This window comes from Vipera ursinii, assembly GCF_947247035.1.
Source record: "Vipera ursinii genome assembly, chromosome: 9".
In the NCBI taxonomy this organism is placed as follows: Eukaryota; Metazoa; Chordata; class Lepidosauria; order Squamata; family Viperidae; genus Vipera; species Vipera ursinii.
The window spans coordinates 19,004,304-19,025,271 of record NC_139523.1 but is presented as its reverse complement, the minus strand read 5'-3'; the positions used below and the strand labels follow the sequence as shown (position 1 = coordinate 19,025,271).

The 20,968-nt window shown below is 42.2% G+C and overlaps 1 protein-coding gene and 2 long non-coding RNA genes across 9 annotated transcripts; 2 read left to right on the top strand and 1 right to left on the bottom strand.

Annotated features, from left to right (window-relative positions):
* The first annotated feature begins 6 nt into the window (after positions 1–6).
* LOC310644143 lies at positions 7–4,746 on the top strand. Its single transcript, XR_014493229.1, has 4 exons — positions 7–356; positions 2,563–2,996; positions 4,136–4,177; positions 4,531–4,746. It is a non-coding gene; the product is annotated as an uncharacterized lncRNA (long non-coding RNA).
* On the bottom strand, positions 2,688–4,128 carry LOC310644144. The gene is made up of 2 exons (XR_014493230.1): positions 2,897–4,128; positions 2,688–2,801 (listed from the first exon to the last, which is right to left on the bottom strand). It is a non-coding gene; the product is annotated as an uncharacterized lncRNA (long non-coding RNA).
* A 3,742-nt stretch (positions 4,747–8,488) lies between the features above and the next one.
* On the top strand, positions 8,489–20,827 carry LOC310644664 (uncharacterized protein). 7 transcript variants are annotated; one of them, XM_083369888.1, is made up of 9 exons: positions 8,489–8,637; positions 8,729–8,806; positions 10,248–10,310; positions 14,372–14,419; positions 16,575–16,643; positions 16,911–17,153; positions 18,070–19,653; positions 20,305–20,337; positions 20,581–20,792. In XM_083369888.1, exons 2-8 carry the CDS (start codon positions 8,747–8,749, stop codon positions 20,311–20,313), a joined length of 2,076 nt encoding a protein of 691 aa, XP_083226014.1. In that variant the 5' UTR covers positions 8,489–8,637; positions 8,729–8,746; the 3' UTR covers positions 20,314–20,337; positions 20,581–20,792. The 7 variants fall into 7 exon arrangements, 6 of the variants coding, with proteins under 6 accessions (XP_083226014.1, XP_083226016.1, XP_083226015.1 ...); XM_083369890.1 differs by lacking the exons at positions 14,372–14,419; positions 16,575–16,643 and adding exons at positions 11,292–11,318; positions 11,722–11,748; XM_083369889.1 differs by having other exon boundaries at positions 8,622–8,806; positions 20,633–20,827.
* Positions 20,828–20,968: the final 141 nt, after the last annotated feature.

Here is a 20,968-nt window from a genome sequence, read left to right as displayed (position 1 = left end):
GTCCTCCTGCTCCACCACCCCAGGGTGCTCTTCCACCACAACAACAACTCTACAGTGCTCCTGCTCCACAACCCTACAGTGCTTCTCAACCACAACAACCCTACAGTGCTCCTGCTCCACAACCTCAGGGTGCTCTTCCACCACCACAACAACCCTACGGTCCTCTTGCTCCACAACCTCTACAGTGCTCCACCACCACCCTACAGTGCTCCTCTACCATCACAACTCTCTGATCCTCCTGCTCCACAATCTTACGCTCTTCCTTCACAAAGCAACAATGTTGCAAGTACTCCTCAACAACCTTCACCTATCCTTGCTCAATCACCTTGCCTGCTGCCCCACCTGCCTCCAGCACAGTGAGTATGAAAGTGAGACAGGTTCCCTTGAAGGCCTGTTCATATGGAAGTGGCAGAAGGTCCTTCTGGCCTCAAATATCGAAATATTCTTTCCTTACATTCACAGAGACCCAAGGCAAAACCTGGAATTATTGTTTCCTTTCACCTCTCCAATTGTTACAGATGCATCCTAGCTAGGCAGGTAGTCCTTGACATAGGACCATCATTGAGCATGGATTCAAAGTCATGATTCATGCTGGTCATTCATCATGTGGATCAGGCCTGACTTGACGCTGCCTTTTTTGCAGCGATTTTTAACCAAATGCAACAGTCATACAGCACATCTTCAGGTTGCAAACACTGCAGTCGTTTAAGCAAACAGGTTGTTTGCAGTGGGCTTTTTTTTTGGCCAGAAACTTGAAATAAATCCCAGTTCTAGCAAAACTGTTGTAAAACAGGTTCATGTGACTGCGAGATGTTGCAAACAGTCACAGTTGCTGAGCGTCTAAAATGTAAGGATGTGACTCTGGGGCCGGGAGACAGTAGCCATTGGAACTTGGGATCTAGGCCCTATTTTTTTTTTTTGAGATTTGATGCTGCTTACTGGTTCTACATTGAGGATTACCTGTAGGGAAAGATTTATTTATTGCTCCCTAACTTACTACAGTTCTACATAGCTCTGGCTTCAAGATGGTGTATTCTCTTAAAAAAATATGCCTCTGTTTCATGGTTTTAACTCTCTGGTGTATTTTATCTGAATTTTATATAACCAGATATGTGTCATGTAACTGAATATGATTTTAGTTGCTCTAGGATGGGGTAGGCAACCTTGGCTCTTTTATGACTCATGGACTTCAACTCCCAGAATTCCTGAGCCAGCCATGCTGAGGGAAAAGGGAGAGGTTTCCAAGCTGAGCCATGCTGGCTCAGGAACTCTGGGAGTTGAAGTCCACGAGTCATAAAAGAGCCAAGGTTGCCTACCCCTTGCCTAGGCCGCTTTATGACTCGTGGACTTCTAACTCCCAGAATTCCTGAGCCAGCCATGCTGAGGGGAAAGAGAGGTTTCCAAACTGAGCCATGCTGCTCAGGAATTCTGGGAGTTGAAGTCCACGAGTCATAAAAGAGCCAAGGTGGCCTACCCCTGGCCTAGGCCGCTTTATGACTCGTGGACTTCAACTCCCAGAATTCCTGAGCCAGCCACCCTGAGGGAAAAGGGAGAGGTTTCTAAGCTGAGCCATGCTGGCTCAGGAATTCTGGGAGTTGAAGTCCATGAGTCATAAAAGAGCCAAGGTGCCTACCCCTGGGTCTCTAGGACATTAATTCTCAACCTTGGGAACTTTAAGATGTTTAGACTTCAACTCCCAACTTCTCCCAGAATTCCCCAGCCACATGGCTGGCTGGGGGAATTCTGCGAGTTGAGGTCCATACATCTTAAAGTTGCCAAAATGAGTAATCCTGCTCTAGAAGGATCCTAGATATGACAGTTACAGTGATTTGGACTATCCAGCTTCCTTCTCCTCTTATTTAGTAATTTCAACCATTTTTTGACTTCTTCGTTGGACCACAGCTATGGTTCTCCACATGATCTAGAACCACAGTCATACTTGGATCCCGAATCTTGTTTAGCCTAGCACAGCTGATCATTCATAAGGGCTTTTTCCTGCCAGAGCAGGGAGGTTGGAAGCATCTCTTTGCTGAAGGAAGTTGGGGAAGGCTGGGGAGGCAGATCTGGCTCTCTGAACAGCCCCCAAACCCAAACTCTTGCAGAAGACTAAATTTCCCGGGGTTTTCTATGCATTCAGCTCCCTTCGTACATTTGCGTCCTTCAGAGTTGTGATAAGCCTGTCCCTCTTTAAAGCTTCACTTAGTGGCTTGTTATTTACGGGAGCCCAGAGGGAATCATTTGGGGATAGTCCCAACTCTTAGAATCTGCAGTGGAAGTCAGGTGTACTGGAAAATGTTTGGGATGCAAGTTCCAGGCAGCGCCAGGAAGTAATGCTGGTGGGAACTGTAATCCACCAATGTAGGAGGGCAGAAAGAGACGTGTCCTGGGACAGGGGGAAACTCATGTAATTCATCCCTGCTGGACAGCCACTGAAGGAGATGCACTCATGGGCTTTCATATGGTTGGTGGTTGGTTTGTGTTTTTAATGAGGCATGTAGGAAACAAATCAGACCAGTGACTATGTCTTCAATTTCTCTTCCATTTTTCTTTTCTTTTCTGCAGCCTAACGATGCGAATCCCACCTACTTCATATAGCTACCCTAATTCAGTTCCCCAAGGACTTTTCCCTGCACCACCTTCCCCTCTTTCATACAATGCTCCACCCTCTGATACAGCTGGATTGTCTCTGTCTGCATCTGGAACACCTGGTCCCTTTGCACAAGCCCCTTCTGCTTCCTCAGTTCCATCCAGTGCTCAACCCCCTGATACAGCTGGATTGTCTCTGTCTGCATCTGGAACACCTGGTCCCTTTGCACAAGCCCCTTCTGCTTCCTCAGTTCCATCCAGTGATCAACCCCTGATACAGCTGGATTGTCTCTGTCTGCATCTGGAACACCTGATTCCTTTGCACAAGCCCCTTCTGCTTCATCAGTTCCATCCAGTGCTCAACCCTCTGATACAGCTGATACAAAACAACTTCTGCCTCTAAATCTCATGTAAGTATGAAAGTATGCAATTTCTGAAGGCCTGTTCCTTTGAGGGCAAGTGAAGAAAGTTCTGCTGGCCTAAAAATCAAGAATGTTTTCCCCTACTTACCGGTAGGATTAAGCTAGCCAAAACAGAAGGTTCTAGGCTGCTCAGCTTTCACTAGAACTAATGCTTGGCATTATTCTGTCTGAGGAATTCTAGGAGTTGACACACCTACATCTTAAAAGCCATCAAGATTGAAAAACACTGCTTTAGCCTATCCATTACTCCCTGCAGAAAAATAACAAGTTTTGGAGGAAGTCCTTCAGAGAACATAACTGTTAGTAAGCTGTCTGTTTCAGTGGGTAATAAAAAAAAGGTACTCCTCATTTAAGGTCAACAGATTCACGCATCTTTGAAGTTAGGGCAGGCACTGAATGAGGACTACATATCACGGATCCCCACCACTGCAGCTGTTTCAGCATCCCACAGTTATGTGAACCCTCTTTGCTGTTATCTTAGGAACAATGAAGTCAGTGGGGAAGCAGGCAGGTGGTCCCCAATGATGATCATGTGATCATGGGACCCGACGGCAACTCGAACTGTTGCAACCGCAGTGATCAGTTGGCATGGCCACGTGATCGTGTGCATTACCACCGTGTTGTTTAGCAACAGAGCATCTGATCCCAGTTACCGTTGGTAAGTGAGGGTAATCTATATTGCTGCTTTGATTCCCGTGCTCTGAAAATTTCACTCAGTTTGTCTTAGGAATTACTACTCGGAATGACTTTGCCAGCTTAGCTCTTCCAAACAGCACCAGGAAGTTTTGCTTTTCAGGAGTTAAATGCCAATACCCACATGATGGCTTCTCCACAAGTGCTTATGTGTAGGATTGATAGGGCTGCAATTGCAGAGGATGGAAGAGTCATGTAGACTGTGCTTTTGCCTTGCTTATATCTCTTGCTCCATTTGAAATCAACCAAAGGCTGCTCTGTGGAAAATATTTTAGGGAGGAATCAATTCAGCAACTATTGAAACACAATTACAACTACCTTCCATTGTGTCTATGGCAGCAATTAAGCAATACTAATTCCTTGGAACGTCCACAATAGAACGAACACTCTAGTGATTTTTGCACTGAATTGATTTTCTGATTTTATTTTTCCAGCTAAAGTAAATCAAAGCATCTCAAGTATGAAGATGTACGCCAGTGAGTATGACAGATACTCTTTGCTTTGATAGAGATGTTCAGTGTGCAGATGTCTCCCTGGGACTTTACAACAAGTTGCTTTCAAATACTTAGATTAGGGGTCCCCAACACCTGTGCTGTGGACCAGCAATGGTCCACAGTCCTCCAGGAACCCTCCAGTCCATGGAAAAACTGGCCTCCACGGAACCAGTCCCTGGTCCCCAAAGGTTTGGGGGCTGATGATGTAGATTATTGGCACTATTATCATGGAGGGTAAAGGGGAGGTTGAAGGCAAAAGTCTGGAATATTAGTTGCCTTGATCATGCCCTTTTTGTGCCAATTTTTCACTTTCACTCTTGCTTTTTTTTAAATAGATTCATCGACTGCATTTGTCAAAAATCAAATCCACAGCATCCCTCCAACACTTTCTCTTTCTGGCTTCCATATCAAATGCTACTTTTTTCTGAGAAGGGTTCCAGCAATATTTCTTTTTGTTGATTTGAGGACACTTTCTCTTAATTGTAAATACTGTTAACACTGGTTTTCTCTTCCAAAAAAACCAAAACAAATAAATATGTTCAGCATTATTATGGAATGTTGTCTTTATCATTGTCCTGTGAAAATTATCATTTTTTTCAATATTGTAATGAAGTTCAGGCCACATCAATGCTTAGTAGATTCTGGTAAATGAAAATGTGATTATAAGCCCACTATCTAAGTATCCTTTGAGCTTAATATCACAAGCATATTTATCCCACATTTCTGTTACCTTTCTACAGACCAGAGTTTCTTATAGGCGTAACATGTTTTGTGGCATTCCCAACATTACTTTGAACTACTTAAGAAGTTCCAGAATATAAAACTCTTTTGTCTCCTTTGATCGCAGAAGTGAATAATTACATTCTTATTTGATGTCCAGGAGAGACTTGCTCGTTCTTGATTCATAGATCAAGAAAAGTAATTGTACCTTATCAATAATAGGAGAAGAGGACGTGCCCTGAGTTTAACAGTCTCCCCACCCCCCTTTTTTAAACAAGTTTTATTAATTTTCCAATTTTACAGCCAGATATTTATGAAGCAACTTGGTGGTTGGGTAATCAAAAGTCCAATAAGAAAATCTTTTTGTACATATTCCAGGTTATATCAGTAAGAATTCCCTCTCCAATTCCCTTAATTACAATATCACAATCAAATTAATACATTTCTAGTTATAGCATGGTCAGTTTGAGACAGTTATCAAAATATTTTAACTTATATTTATCCATGTCCTGTTTTTAAATTTTGCCTAATTTCAGTTACAGTGCTCTGGATTAGCCTTTAGTATCCATAATATTCAGTTTTCGGGTAACCCAAAATTCCCCTATTTTATTATATAATAGTTGTCATATATAAAAATACATATATTGTTTGTTTAAATACAAATGTCCACCTCCACTATTCCTAGAAGTTGTTTTCGCCACCAGGTGTTTCAAATTCTTATCTTTAAAAATAATCCAAGGACAAATCTGGGCTACAGCCAGATCTCACAATAAAAGGAAAGTTTCCTTGCTATACCAGGATTCACCACAAGATGTCCTCAATAGCATGTAAAATCTTTTCCATACTCAAATAAGGCTTTTATTCAGTTTGAATTTTTTTTCTTTTTTCTTTTTCCAGCTTGAAGAGTAAATAGGATAATAGGGCCCGGTAGCAATAAGAACTTTTTGGTACCCCAGATATTCCAAAGGTGTAAATCCAGTTGTTTAGTTACTTAGTTTAGTTTAGTTATGTTTTCTCATTTCTTTTAAGGCTTTAATTCCCCAAGTAAGCAGACGCCACTCTTCCAAAAAAAAGGGGGGAAGAAATTTTCAGGACGCTCCCACAGGAAAGTAGTTAGGGAAATGAGAAAGGTAAGATCTCACCCAAATCCTCCTTTTTGCTTTCGTTGTGGTTGGTAGTAATTTTGGCTTTCGGCAGGAAACGGCTTGATGATCGGTCATGTTAATGGCGGATCTTTTCTTCGTCGGTCCAAAGGAGCTGCTTCGGATCAAATGGAGGGCTGCCACCCTTCTGGGATAACCCGGAGGGCCTCCTCATAGTCGTCGCCCCTTCAGGATGACTTTTGACCCTTTTCAGGGTCTTTCAACAGAGAAAAACGGGACGGCAGGGAGAGCACTCTCTCTCACACGTCTGCCAGCGCCGCGAGCGCAAACTGGAAGCCTCCCCTTTTCTTGAATAACTGGATAATGATCTGACTGCAGTTTTCAGGGAAATGTAGCCTCATCTTTGCAGACACTTGACCCTTTCAGATATTGTCCACGACACCCCTTTCAAAAAGTCTTCTTTCCATCCACCCATGGTCCCAAACACCTGGGAGGGTGCTAAGTCATCATGAGAGTTTGAAATAAGATTTGGCAATCTTGGAAGATTGTATCTTCATTCCCTGAAAATCAATGCATTTGGAAAGCAGCATATTTATTTCTCCACCAGCATCACTCCCTTTTTGAACTTTATTTATTCAAAGTTTGTTCTGTGTATTTCATTCCACAGGTGCCATTTTTTTTCATAAGGAGTAAAATAGTTTTTTTAAAAAAATGTTACTTAGAAATTCTGTCTCATAATGATCTCTCTCTACTGCAAAGCTCATCCTATTTAAATTTAACATTTTAAAGGAACAAAATTCTAAAACCAAACATCAATTCCTTTGAAATTTAGCATGCTTTACTCTCTCACAGGGCTCTAACTTTCCTTCATGTGGTATCCTTTTTAATTACAAAAATAAAAAAAATAAAAAAGAAGGTTATAACTGTTCAGCTTCATTGTTTAACCCATGAGTTAGGGGTAGAGTGGGAAAGTGGAATTTATTTATATGAAATCTATACCAAAGTGCAGAGATAGGGGTGCCTGAAAAGCAGAGAATTTGATCATTTCTAGAGTATTCTGTGCTGGAACTCACACATGTCATACAACCCACCTTGCCTATCCTACAAGGTTCCATCCAAAAAAGATGCCGGAACTACGTTCTGAGCGTTCTATGGCAAAAAAAAGCCATGCCACTAACCATGAAATATTGAAATGGTGAATAGCCTCTGTGCCTTATGGCTATCCATCAATGGTATGATCCTTTGTTGAACAAGCATTCAAGAGATCTACCACAGCCTAGCACTTAATATGGAAGCAGTGAAGGGCAACGAAAACATATTTGGATCCTGTGATGTGTCTATTCCGACAAAGATCAGTTTAGTGTAAGAAATGGTATTTCCTGTGACACTCTATAGAAGGAAGGGGGGGGGAAAGGACTTTGAAGAAGCAGAAAAAAAGGAGTTTTGACACTTTTGAGCTTTGGTGTTGGAGAAAATGCTTGAGAAGACTATGAGCAGCTAAGAAAAACAAACAAACAGATTATCCAAAAAAATAAAAAAAAATCAAAAGAGAGTTCTCACTTGAGGCACAGATGATTAGGCTAAAATTATTCTTCCTTGCACCCATGTTAAGACCGCTCTATTAATCAGGAAAGGAAAGACAAGCTAAAGACCAGTAGCAACATGGAAGGGACGTGGTGGCTCAGTGGGTTAGGATGCTGAACTTGTTGATCAGATGGTCGGCAGTTTGGCGGGTCGAATCCCGAGTGCCGCGTAACAGAGTGAGTGCCTGTTACTCGTCCCAGCTTCTGCCAACCTAGCAGTTCAAAAGCACGTAAAAATGCAAGTAGAAAAATAGGGACCACTACGGTGGGAAGGTAACAGCGTTCCATGCGCCTTTGGCGTCTAGTCATGCCGGCCACATGACCACAGAGACGTCCTCGGACAAGCGCTGGCTCTTCTGATTTGAAATGGAGATGAGCACTGGCCCCTAGAGTCGGAAACAACTACCACACATGTGCAGGGGAACCTTTACCTTTACCTTTAGCAACATGGATGGACTTGGTTTCTGGGCTGATTAATGCCACATTGAAGGTTTCAAGGACCAGGTTAGGGACAATTGTCCTGAAGAAAGTCTATCTATGTTGCATCTAAAAGTTGACACTGACTTGATAGCAAATAATCAATCAATCAGTCAATCAATCAATCAATCAATCAGAGCTCTGAACATGGCTTTTAAAGCAATCCAGGTAGTGCTTTCCTATCCCCTTTTTAAGGTTCAGAATTTCCTCAACCTAGTTATCCATCCTACAATTCAGAAACCTGAAAGTTGGTAAAAGAATCTCTCTCTCTCTCTCTCTCTCTTCCCCCCCCCCAAGAATAAAAATAAATCATGGGAACTAAGATAAGATAATCAAAAGATGAGACAAAGATAAGATAAAGGTTTTGAAAGGTCATACATGAACTTTCAGAATCTCTCCACTTGCTATCAGATAAATTAGAGGGTGACATTGCATCAATATTTTCTTGCAAGTCAAGATCATACTAAAAAGAGAGAGAGAGAGAGAGAAGGTGGAGGAATGTTTCACTTGGCACCAGCTCTTTCCTTGTGAATGAACCTTTCAACCCTTTCTCTACAGGTAATTTGAAGGCATCGTTAATTGCTCCTTTCAGTTTGGGCGGACTGGGTTGTGCTGATACTTCAAGTCAAGATCCATACTTTCTCATCAAGGGCTTCAAGCTGAGAGAAATGAAGCTGTCCTTCGTGGGTGCTGCATTGTTGATTTCTGTGCTCAGCACAGATGCCCAGGTGAGATGAAACCAGAATTTTAGGAAAAGGAACTTGTGAGGTGGTAAAGTGGTAACCCATTTGTGTGGGTTAATCCAAGACTAAATTGCTCACTCTTGGATCCTACTAAAATCTTAGACATAACCAATAGAGATCAGGTAAAGTTTCTCCAAGGAGATCCAGTTTAACCTCAATAAAATTCATATGTAATTGGATAAACCCGTTAGATCCCACATTTTTCCAAAGGGATTTCAAATATTCAATTAGACTGATGACAGATCATTGGTCTAATTGAATATTTGAAATCCCTTTGAAAAAATGTGGGATCTAGTGGGTTTATCCAATTACATATGAATTTTATTGATGTGAATCATTTATTCACATCAATGATTCTATTACGACCAGAAGATTATTATTATTACTTTTTGCAAAATTTAATAAGGATAATTTATTATATAACTGAAATATCAGAAGGATTTGGCATGAATTGGAAAGATTTATTGTATGTATGCGTATGCATATAGGAAAGCTGTATATGCACATGTGTGTCTATGCATATATAAAAGAGAAAATATAAGTTTGTATTTTATGCGTTTAAATGTTTGTGGTTTTTCCCCCCCTTTCTGTAGTGGTCTGTTAGACCACTTAACAGTGAGTATAACCTATGCCTGTTCCTATTGTACCCATTTAAGAGAACCTCCCCAAAACTATCTGGCTCTGAAAATCCTAAGGTCCCAGTCAGGAGTAGGTGCTCCCACATCTGGGATAGGTATATTATCAAGGGTAGCTCTGGGGGATTGTGTTGAGACAGACACTGCTTGAGGACGGAGAAGGAAGACACATCTGGAATATCCCTACTTCACTCCTTACTGCTGCAGGATCTTATAACAGAGTTTACTTAAAATAAAAATAATGTGAAAACTACCACAGGTAGTCCTGATTTAGCGACCGTAATTGGGACCAATTGCAAGTAAAGCAATTGCTAAGTGGAAAAAAAAAATCACATGGCCGTGATTACAATTTGATACAGGACAGTGATTACTGACCACATATAATGGCAAATCTGTGACTGGGGGAAAAAATGCGATGAAAATTGCAACCACAGACACTGGTCTCAGATTGGGTTTTTTTTGTTTGTTTGTTTTAAACCACTCCTATAATTCATCGAGGCAGTTGCTGACCAAGGGCCACCTGTAGCAATCTTTCCTAGAGTTGCTGTAAGGATAAAATCATGCCAAACCTCTGTATGTACTGTTTAGAGGCTTTCAGAGAAAATGCAGAATGTAAACATTGTTTTATTAGGATTATTCTGGATGCCTATAATATAAGCCTTGCCTAGGAAGGAGATTAAGGTCCTCCATAAGAGTGGATTTAGTTGTGAGTCTCCTTAGAATCCCATCCCAGATTTTTCCTTCTCTTTGTTGCCAAAAGAATGTTGTGATGTATCTTTCAATTTCTGTAGGAGAATCCTGGCTTCAGGGATGATGCTTATATTGGAAACTCTGTTCTACGGCACCCTCCATTTGTAAGTATGAGCTTTTGCATGCCCTTTTATTTTCTTTGCCTTTGTTGAAGAATAGGCTCTCTGCTTATAGTCTGAAGTTCCCAAATTTTGTTTCAATTACTTCCTACCTAGAACTACTGTGGGATTAAGATCACTGTTGAGAGTTTGGTGACTATCAAGAGAACCCACAAAGCATAATAAAACACACACGCTCACAGAGATAAAATAACGGATGGAGTTTTGATCACTATAGCTGCCATCTTGACTATTTGACCATACCTTTGCTCACATTTCTCTCCGCTGCATCCCAAACCATTGGGGTTCAGATCCACAACCCAAAATACTGTTTTTATCCATTTTGAAGTCACATCTTCATATTTGTTTACTATATTTAGTTACTTCCTCATTTATAAAGAGGTTATACTGTACTGTACTCTGAAACAAAGTACTACCTTTTGAGGAGATCTTGGTCTTTTAAAACTTGAACATTTTGGTTCTATTTTTTTTCTTTTTCTTTAGCAACTTAATATTGGGGGGGTTTTTTGGGGGGGATAAAGTGTGCTCTTAGAGTTGGCAGCCTTGTTTAGCATTTGAAGAAATTTCTGCTTGCCTCGTTATATATTTTGCTGTTTTCACTCTGCGTCTTTCTAAATATGTGTAATTGTTTGTGAAAATCTTATGTATTTGTTAAAGTTCTTTGTCTCTTTATCTTTGGGTCTTAAATGCAAATTTATTATTCTATTTATTAAATTTATATCTTGCCTATCTCACCGTTAAAAACAAGTCTGAATTGCTGGAATATAAGAAAGATTTGGTGGCATAAATATTATGATCATACATCTGTGTATATGTATATTCTTATGAGAGAGAGAGAGAGAGAGAGAGAGAGAGAGAGAGAGAGAGAGAGAGAGAGAGACACTGCAAGTTTGCATTTTATACCATTTAAATGCCTATATAAAGAACTATAAAAACTATTTATCCATGTTGTTGTTCTTCCTGCAGTGGTTTCCTAGGCACTTTGACTCAGCAGTGAGTATAACCTTTGCTTGCTCCCATTGTACCCATTAGAGATCCCCCCCACACACAAATATGTGGCCCTGACTGAAAATCCTAGGACCCCATTCAGTCCTGCTCCCAAATCATTTGGGTGTGTATAGAGATATTTATTATTTAATTTATAAGCTGCCCATCTCACACTTAAAAGTAACTATGAGCTTATGTAGCTTATTTTATGTAGCTTATTATATAGCTGAAACATAAAAAAGATCTGCAGGCCTAAATATTATGCACACACACACACACCATGTGCCCCATGTGCATGTATAGGCTTATATGAGAGACAGAGAGAATGGATGTTTGCCTTTTATACATTTAAATGTCTATTAAAACTATTTTGTCCAGAATGAAAGCCATGTTTTTCTTCTTTCTGCAGTGGCCTTTTAGACACTTGGATTCAGCAGTGAGTATAACCTTTGCCTGCTTGTATTATATTGAGAAACCCCACCCCCCCCAACAATCTGGCCATGAAAATATTAGGGTCTCATTCAAGGTTAGGTGGTCACAAATCTGGGGTAGGTAGGTGCTTTGTGAAGCATTGCCTTGTGCATTGGGATGAAGCAGGGTCTGCGGGCTGGGGAGACACACCTCTCATTTTGGACACCACGATGTAAAAAAGATGTTGAGACTCTAGAAAGAGTGCAGAGAAGAGCAACAAAGATGACCAGGGGACTGGAGGCTAAAACGTACAAGGAACGGTTGCTGGAATTGGGTATGTCTAGTTTACTGAAGAGAAGGACTAGGGGGGACATGATAGCAGTGTTCCAGTATCTCAGGGGCTGCCCCAAAGAAGAGGGAGTCAAGCTATTCTCCAAAGCACCTGTAGGCAGGGCAAGAAGCAACGGATGGAAACTGACCAAAGAGAGAAGCGACCTAGAACTGAGGGGAAACTTCCTGACAGAACAATTAATCAGTGGAACAACCTACCTTCAGAACCTGGGAATGCTCCAACACTGGAAGTTTTTAAGAAGAGACTGGACAGCCAATTGTCTGAAATGGTGTAGGGTTTCCTGCCTGAGCAGGGGGGTTGGACTAGATGATCTCCAAGGTCACTTCCAACTTCATTGTTGTTGTTATTGTTGTTGTTGTCGTCATCATCATCATCATCATCTTTAGCTGCCCTTTCCCAGATTAGAGGATTTTCAGATGCTCTTTGCAGGCTTTTTCACTTTTTATGGAAAAATTGACAGAAAGAAAAGTATTTGTCCCCTCACTCTATGTCTTTATGTGTGTGGTGTTTGTCCATAGGATTACTTTAGACCCGAAAAGCTGGTGAGTATCTTATCTTGCTTCTACCAATTTGCTTGCTTGTTCCCTTTGCTTCTGCTTGCTCTGGAATCTCAGATGTGCCCCATTGCAAAAATTCAAGAAGCTTTCTTTCAAACTAAAAGAAGCATTTAGGAATCAGGTAGAACATTTAACGATCAATCACCTTCCAAGCAGAAGGAGAAGATAAACATTGAATAATATAAGTGTATGGTTAGTGTAGGGACGTGGTGGCTCAGTGGGTTAGGACGCTGAGCTTGTCGATCAGAAGGTCGGAAGTTTGGCGGGTCGAATCCCGAGTGCCGCGTAACAGAGCGAGCGCCTGTTACTCGTCCCAGCTTCTGCCAACCTAGCAGTTCGAAAGCACGTCAAAATGCAAGTAGAAAAATAGGGACCACTCCGGTGGGAAGGTAACAGCATTCCGTGCGCCTTTGGCATCTAGTCATGCCGGCCACATGACCACGGAGATGTCCTCGGACAAGCGCTGGCTCTTCGGCTTTGAAACGGAGATGAGCACCGGCCCCTAGAGTCGGAAACGACTAGCACGCATGTGTGGGGGAACCTTTACCTTTACCTATGGTTAGTGTAAATTTAATAAATATAAATATAAATATATATTTGCTTTCAAAAAGATTATTTAAAGAACCAAATTCAAACAATTCAAATGGGAGTGTTATTAAAAGTATACATTACTACATTGTATAAAAATAGATAAAAAATCTACGATAAAAGAAATAACAGATTAAAAAATTAAAAATTAAAAATATCATTATTCATATTACACATCTAACAATGGAGGCTCTAATTTTTTTCCAAAATTGTGCTCTAGCCAACCATGCAGCAAGCAGAATTTGTCTGTATATTTGAAAGATGTCTGGTTTATTTACATAAATCAAATAATGCAAAGACTTTCACTGAAAAAGGTTTTGCACAGAGACCTCTTTCCAAAATATAAGTTCAATATTTGAGACGATGGAGGGATCCAGTCATTTTCTCTCATGGCAGGCAAAAATACACAGATGATAAGTATAATCAAATATGAAAATAAACTTCAATTACTTTGCCTGATTCATAAGCATTTGTGGATGTTCCATCAGTGTGTCTCTATGCTTTCCCATGAAACAAGAGTGAAAGGTTCTTTCTAAGTACTGTGTCTCTCTCTTTTTGTTTGCTAGATCCATTTGAGGGGTGTAAGTATATGGAAATACTTATGATCATTTACTGCTTTCTATGTCAGACCACAACCTTCAGGTGGAACAATTGAAATGATGTATTCCTGAACAGAAGCATCAAGTTTAATTCCTACCCCCGCCCCCCACCCCCAAGTTGAAGAGATATGGGTCAGATGCATGGATAGCATTAAGTGTTAAAGCTGTTGTGAAATATGACAGCCACACTCTTGGCTTTGTATTATAGACATATGAAACCCACCATGATTTAGAATAACAATAGCAAGATATTAAGCTAAGCAGTGTTGGACCTGGTTAGAATTTGGATGGGTGAGGAACAGGGGACATGAGGAGAGCACCCTTGAGAGGGAAGTCACTTGCCTAGCACTGCCAAGCAAACTCTGTAGTTCTTCCCTTGAAGTCAATGGGAGGGCCGTTGGACCCAAGAACAGCTTTAATTTTTATTGGTTCCCGGAGGCCAAAGGGAGCGTTAGGTAGTAGAAGGAATGGCTTCATTTCTCCAGTTTGAAGGACAGGTGAAGGAAAATGCAATGCAAAGTAACTCTCTCTGTTTTTCCTTCTTTATATTAGGAATTAGTTGAAATCTGCAGAAAAGTCTTTGAGCAGAGGAGGCAATGGGTAAGCTACACGGGGGAAAAGTATGAATATATTCCAAGATTGGTTTGGTTAGAGCAGGGGTAGACAACCTTGGCTCTTTTATGATTCATGGACTTCAGCTCCCAGAATTCCTGAGCCAGCATGGCTCAGCTTGGAAACCTCTCCCTTTCCCCTCAGCATGGCTGGCTCAGGAATTCTGGGAGTTGAAGTCCACCAGTCATAAAGCGGCCTAGGCCTAGGCCAGGGGTAGGCAACCTTGGCTCTTTTATGACTCGTGGACTCGTCAACTCCCAGAATTCCTGAGCCAGGATGTCTTAGCTTGGAAACCTCTCCCTTTCCCCTCAGTGTGGCTGGCTCAGGAATTCTGGGAGTTGAAATCTGCGAGTCATAAAAGAGCCAAGGTTGCCTACCCCTGGGTTAGAGGAACAATGAAGGGCTTTTGAGTGAAGAACCACTGGCAGCTATATTATTAAACTTGGAAGCCGTATGGTAGTTTTTTTATTTCAGGAAGAAGAAAAAAAAGCACACAATCCTGGGAACAGCTGGGCTCCTAAGAGAAACTTTAGAGCAGCTGGGACCGGTTTCATGGAAAACATTTTTTCCATGGGGGGAATGGTTTCAGGATGATTCAAGTGCATTACATTTGCCCACTCACCTGCTGCTCGCCTCCAGCTGTGCAGCCAGAACCCATGAACCGGTACTGGACCGTGGCCCAGTGGGGTTGGAGACCCTTGCTTTAGAGTACTGATTCAACAATGTCCAGGAGCAAGATGGGACACATGGCATCACAATGCCCTTTTTCTTCCTCCCCCCCCCAAAAAAAACCCCTTTGGTTCTGTTGCTTGCTAGCAGAAATGGTGAAGAAGTGAAGTGAAGAAATGGTGAAGAAAGTGAAGAGGAACTAAAGAGCCTCTTGTTGTGGGTGAAGAAGGAGAGTGCAAAAGTTGGGTTGAAACTTAACATTAAGAAAACCAAGATCATGGCATCCGGCCCTCTCAATTCCTGGCAAATAGATGGGGAAGAAATGGAGGTAGTGACAGATTTTATTTTCCTGGGCTCCAAGATCATCGCAGATGGGGACTGCAGCCAAGAAATTAAAAGACGCTTGCTCCTGGGGAGGAAAGCCATGGCAAATCTAGACAGCACACTAAAAAGCAGAGACATCACCCTGTCAACAAAAGTGTGTATAGTCAAGGCTATGGTCTTCCCAGTTGCAATGTATGGCAGTGAAAGTTGGACCATAAGAAAGGCTGAGCGCCAAAGAATTGAAGCCTTTGAACTATGGTGCTGGAGAAGACTCCTGCGAGTCCCTTGGACTGCAAGGCCATCAAACCGGTCAGTCCTAGAGGAGATCAACCCTGACTGTTCTTTAGAAGGCCAGATCCTGAAGCTAAAACTCACTTTGGCCACCTTATGAGAAGGAAGGACTCATTGGAGAAGAGCCTAATGCTGGGAAAGATTGAGGGCAAGAGAAGAAGGGGACGACAGAGAATGAGGTGGCTGGATGGAGTCACTGAAGCAGTAGGTGTGAGCTTAAATGGACTCCAGAAGATCGTAGAGGATAGGAAGGCCTGGAGGAACGTTGTCCATAGGGTCACGATGGGTTGGACACAACTTCACAGCTAACAACAACAAGCACAATGGAGTTGGCACTGCCACTGTTAAGATGAAGAAGCCGTCTTAGGATGGTGAACCACGAAAAACATGGGCAGGAAGCCTTCTCCTCCTGCCTCCTGGGACCACTGCTTCACTTTTTCAAAAGTGAGAAACTCCCTAAGCTGCATAGGGTAGATACGCACAGTTTTATTGCCCCAGAGCATGAGACACAATATTTACCCCTCCCCTCTTCCCTTATTTAGTAATTTCAACCATTGACCAGAATTATGGTTCACAATATGTTCCAGAATCACCGCCATTCTGGGGCCTTCATTCTTACTTAGCCAAATATAGCTCATAACAGTCTTTTCTATCAGGGCAGGAGAATTTGAAGTATCTGTTTGTTGGAGAATAGTTGGGGAAGGCTGGAGGTCCACTTCTGTTTCCCTCAATAGCCCCCAAATCCAAACTCTTGAAGAGGATTTAATTTCTCAACTTTTTCTATCCAGTCATATCCAGGTTAGCTCTGTGATCAGTTTGACACTTTTTAAGTTCACTGTTAGGTATGTATTGTTTACAGGAGGCCAGAAGGAACCATTTGAGAGTAAGGCCAACATTTAAAATATGCTGCGGAAATTCTTTGGACCTGGTAAATATTTGGGGTGCAAGTTCCAGGCACCTCCAGGATGCAATGCTGCTGGGAACTGTAATCCACCACCGTTGGAGGGCAGAAAGAGACATGTCCTGGGACAGGGGAAAAGTCCTGTCCCTCATCTCTGCAGGACAACCTCTGGAAGGAGATACGTCCATGGGCTTCTGTAAGGTTGATGGGTTTTCTTTAATGATGATTGTTGGAAACAATTGAGATTAGTGACTCGATTTGGATTTTCTCTGTTCTGATTGTTTTGTTCTGCAGTATCGCCGACCTTCTGTACCCACATATGGCTATCTTGGTTTACCACAAGGCTACCCTTTTTATCCTCAAGGCTTCCCATTTTATCCCCAAGGCTACCTTAGTTATCTTCAAGACTACTCTGATGTAGGCACTGCTCAACAATCTTTACCTGTCGCCACACAACCATTTGGGTCTGCTGTCCCTCATTACTATCCACCCTCTTCTATGTATCCTGGAATAGCTTCACCTGACTATTCTGGAATAGTGAGTATGTTTTTTCCCCAAATTGTTATAGTTGTGTCCTATGTCATGGACATCACTTCCAATGTATGCAATTTTGAATTTTGTATAAGCAGACATGAGCAGTGAAATTGAAAGGAATTTTGTTGCTCTGAGATAGTAATACTCAACCTTGACAACTTTAAGATATGTGGACTTCAACTCCCCAAATTCCCCAGCTACAAGGGGAATTATGCAGCTCCCCTCTTCTCTTATCTAATAATTACAACCATTTTTTTGACTTCTCCACCACACCACAGCTACGGTACTCCATAGATTCTAGAACCACAGTCGTATTAGATCCTGAATCCTATTTAGCCAAGCACAGCTAATCATTCATAAGAGCTTTTCCTGCCAGAGCAGGGAGGTTGGAAGCATCTGTTAGCTGGAAGGAAATTGGGAAAGGCTGGAGAGGCAGATCTGTCCTCCTTGACAGTCCCAAAATCCAAACTCTTGCAGAAGACTAAATTTCCCTATGTTTTCTATATATTCATCTCCCTTCAATGAAGCGGATTTAAGTCCTTCAGAGTTAGTGTTGTGATAAGCCTGTCCCTCTTTAAAGCTACACTTGGTGGTTTGTTATTTACGGGAGCCCAGATGGAATCATTTGGGGATAGTCCCAACTTTTAGAATATGCAGTGGAAGTCAGTTGTACTGGTAAATGTTTAGGATACAAGTTCCCGGTAGTTCCAGGAAGTAATGTTAACCCACCACTGTAGAACGGTAGAAAAAGAGGTAGAGGAAAATTTATGTAACCCATCTTTGCTGGACAGCCACTGGAAGGAGAAACATTCACAGGCTCCAGTATGGTTGGTGGATTTTTTAAAATGAGCTTTATAGAAAACAATTGACATCAATTACTATATCTTGCGGTTTTATTCTCTTTATTTCTGTTCTGCAGCAACAGTCTAAACACTGGAATCCATCTGTCATTGATAACTATCATAGTTCCCGTCCGCAAGAACCTTTCCTTGCACAATCTCTCTCTGCTGCCCAACTACAAACTGGGTCTATTCCTTCTGCTCTTCATAGTGCTCAGTATTCTGGTGGTTCTGCATTGTCTCTCCCTACTCAATCTGCCCCTCCTGCCTTTGCACAACGTTCCCCTGCTCTCTTTGCACAGCGTGCCACTGGTGCCTTGATAAAGCGTACCTCTGGTGCTTTTGGAGAACAGATTGTTTCTACTTCTGGACCACATGGCCATGTTGCCTCTGCACAACATGCCCATTCCATTTTTGTGCAACCGGACCCTGCTGTCTTTACAAAACCTGAGCCTGCTGCCTCTGCACAACCTAACCCTACTCCCTCTACACAATCTGACACTGCCGCTGCTGTACAACCTAACCTGGTAGCTTCTGCACAATCTGACCCTGCTACCACTGAACAATCTCATACTACTGCCTCTGCACAATCTGACACTGGCACCTCTGCACAAAATGCTTCTGCTGACTCAGCACAACCTACTTCTGCTCCCTTGGCAAAACAGACCCCTGATGCCTTGACACAACATGCTTCTGCTGACTCAGCACAACCTACCCCTGCTCCCTCAGCAAAACATACCCATGTTTCTGTGGCACAACGTAACCGTACTGCCAGGACACAACGTAACCGTGCAGCCTCTAAACGACGTGTCCGTCCTACCTCTGCACAAAGTGTCCATCCTGCCTCTGCACAACCATCCCCCACTGCTGCTGTACAACCCAACATGGCTGCCTCCACACAACCTAACCTTGCTGCCTCTGTACAACCTGACCCTGCTCCCTTGATACAACATGTTTCTTCTGACTCAGCACAACCTACCCCTGCTCCTTTAGCAAAACGTGCGCCTTCTGCTTCTGCACAGTCTGACACTGCTGCCTCTGCACAACATGCTTCTTCTCACTCAGCACAACCTACCCCTGCTCCCTTAGCAAAACATACCCATGGTTTTGTGGCACAACATAACCGTACTACCAGGACACAACGTAACCGTGCTGCCACTAGACGACGTGTCCGTCTTAACTCTGCACAACCTGCACCCACTGCTGTTGTGAAATCTAACCTGGCTGCCTCTACACAACTTACCCCTGCTCCCTTAGCAAAACATACCCCTGCTGCCTTGGCAAAACATACTCCTGCTCCCTTGACACAACATACCTCTGTTAATTCAGCACAGCCTACCCCTGCTCCTTTGGCACAATCTACCCCTGCTTCCTTGGCAAAACATACCCCTGCTGCCTTCGCACAACCTGACCCTGATGTCTTGACACAACATGCCTATACTGACTCAGCACAACCTTTCCCAGTTCGCTCAGCACAACCTACCCCTGCTCCCTCAGCAAAAGGTACCCCTGCTGCCTTGGTGCAACCTGGCTCTGCTTCCTCTGTTTCATCTGCTGCTCAGTCTCCTAATACATCCACATTGCCTGCCTCTGGAGAACCCGAATCTGCTGCCTCTGGAACAACTGGTAACCTTGGCAAAGAAACTTCTGCCTCCAGAGTTCAGGTAAGTATGTAAATTTGGCAATTCTGAGCTTTATTGCTGGGCTTTATTCTTAGCCATCCCCAGGACAATTTAAGACTTCTGCAACAAATTATTTCTGATGGAAATATCTTTTGGGCTATGTTGGTATACAGGCAACATCTGTTCTTCTTTTAGTCTCCTAAAGATACAACTGAGCTAGTGAGTAATATCACTTCTGTTCCTAGGGAAATATCTTTGGGCTACTGTAGTTGAACAATAGGTATAAACCCATGTCTTATATTAATTTTGCTCCAAAAGATGCATTAGGGCTTATTTTCAGGGAAATACAGTTCTAAATGTGTCTGACGGTCTAACGATCTTAACTGGGGCTTATTTTGGGGGTAACGCTTATATTACGAGCATCCTAAAAAATCATGCTAGGGCTTATTTTTTGGTTGGGTCTTATTTTCAGAGAAACAGGTTAATATGTGTACAGGTAGAGAATCAGGCTTCTCTGCAGAATATTCTAGGGATGAATCAGTTTAGCCAGTACTGGAATACAATTACAATTCTTCCCCGTTTCACCTATTGCAGCAATTAAACAATACATTTTTCCTAGTAACATCCACAAGAGAATGAACGCTGCAGTGATTTAGCATGTGCCAAATTGCTTTTCCGTTTTAATTTTTCCAGGAAATCTGAATCAAAGCATCCCCCTACACAAAGGTACGCTAGTGAGAATGGAAGGTACTCTTTGCTTTAGTAAAGATAAATTGTGCCGATTTCTCCCAGGATTTATAATTATTTGCTTTCTGATATGTGGATTATTTGGGGTCATTGACACTGAGGGTAAGGGGAGGTTGAAGGCAACATTTTGAAATATTAGCTGCCTGCTATGATGGATGGGTAAAAGCTGACTGCATACTCTTTTTTGGCCAAGGATTTAATTTTCACACATTTTTTTACTAGATCCAGCAACTACATTTGTGAGAAGAAAATCCATAACTCTTTGTCTTTCCAGCTTCCATAATTTTTCTTCCCAATCGAGGTTCAAATGGGGAACTGCAGATTTCTTCAAAGGACTCCAGCAATTATACTGATTTGGGGGAATTTCCTCTTAATTGTGAACACTGGACCCGCTACAGAATAAACATTTACAAATAAACATGTGTAGCATTATCACAGAGTATCGTCTTTATCATTGTGCTTTGAACAGTAACATTTCCCCAAGATTATAGTGATTGATGTTCAAGCTTGGTTGATTCTGATAAATGAAAACCAAATGACAAATCCATCGTCCAAATGTTGTTGTTGTTGTTAGCTGCGAAGTCGTGTCCAACCCATCGTGACCCCATGG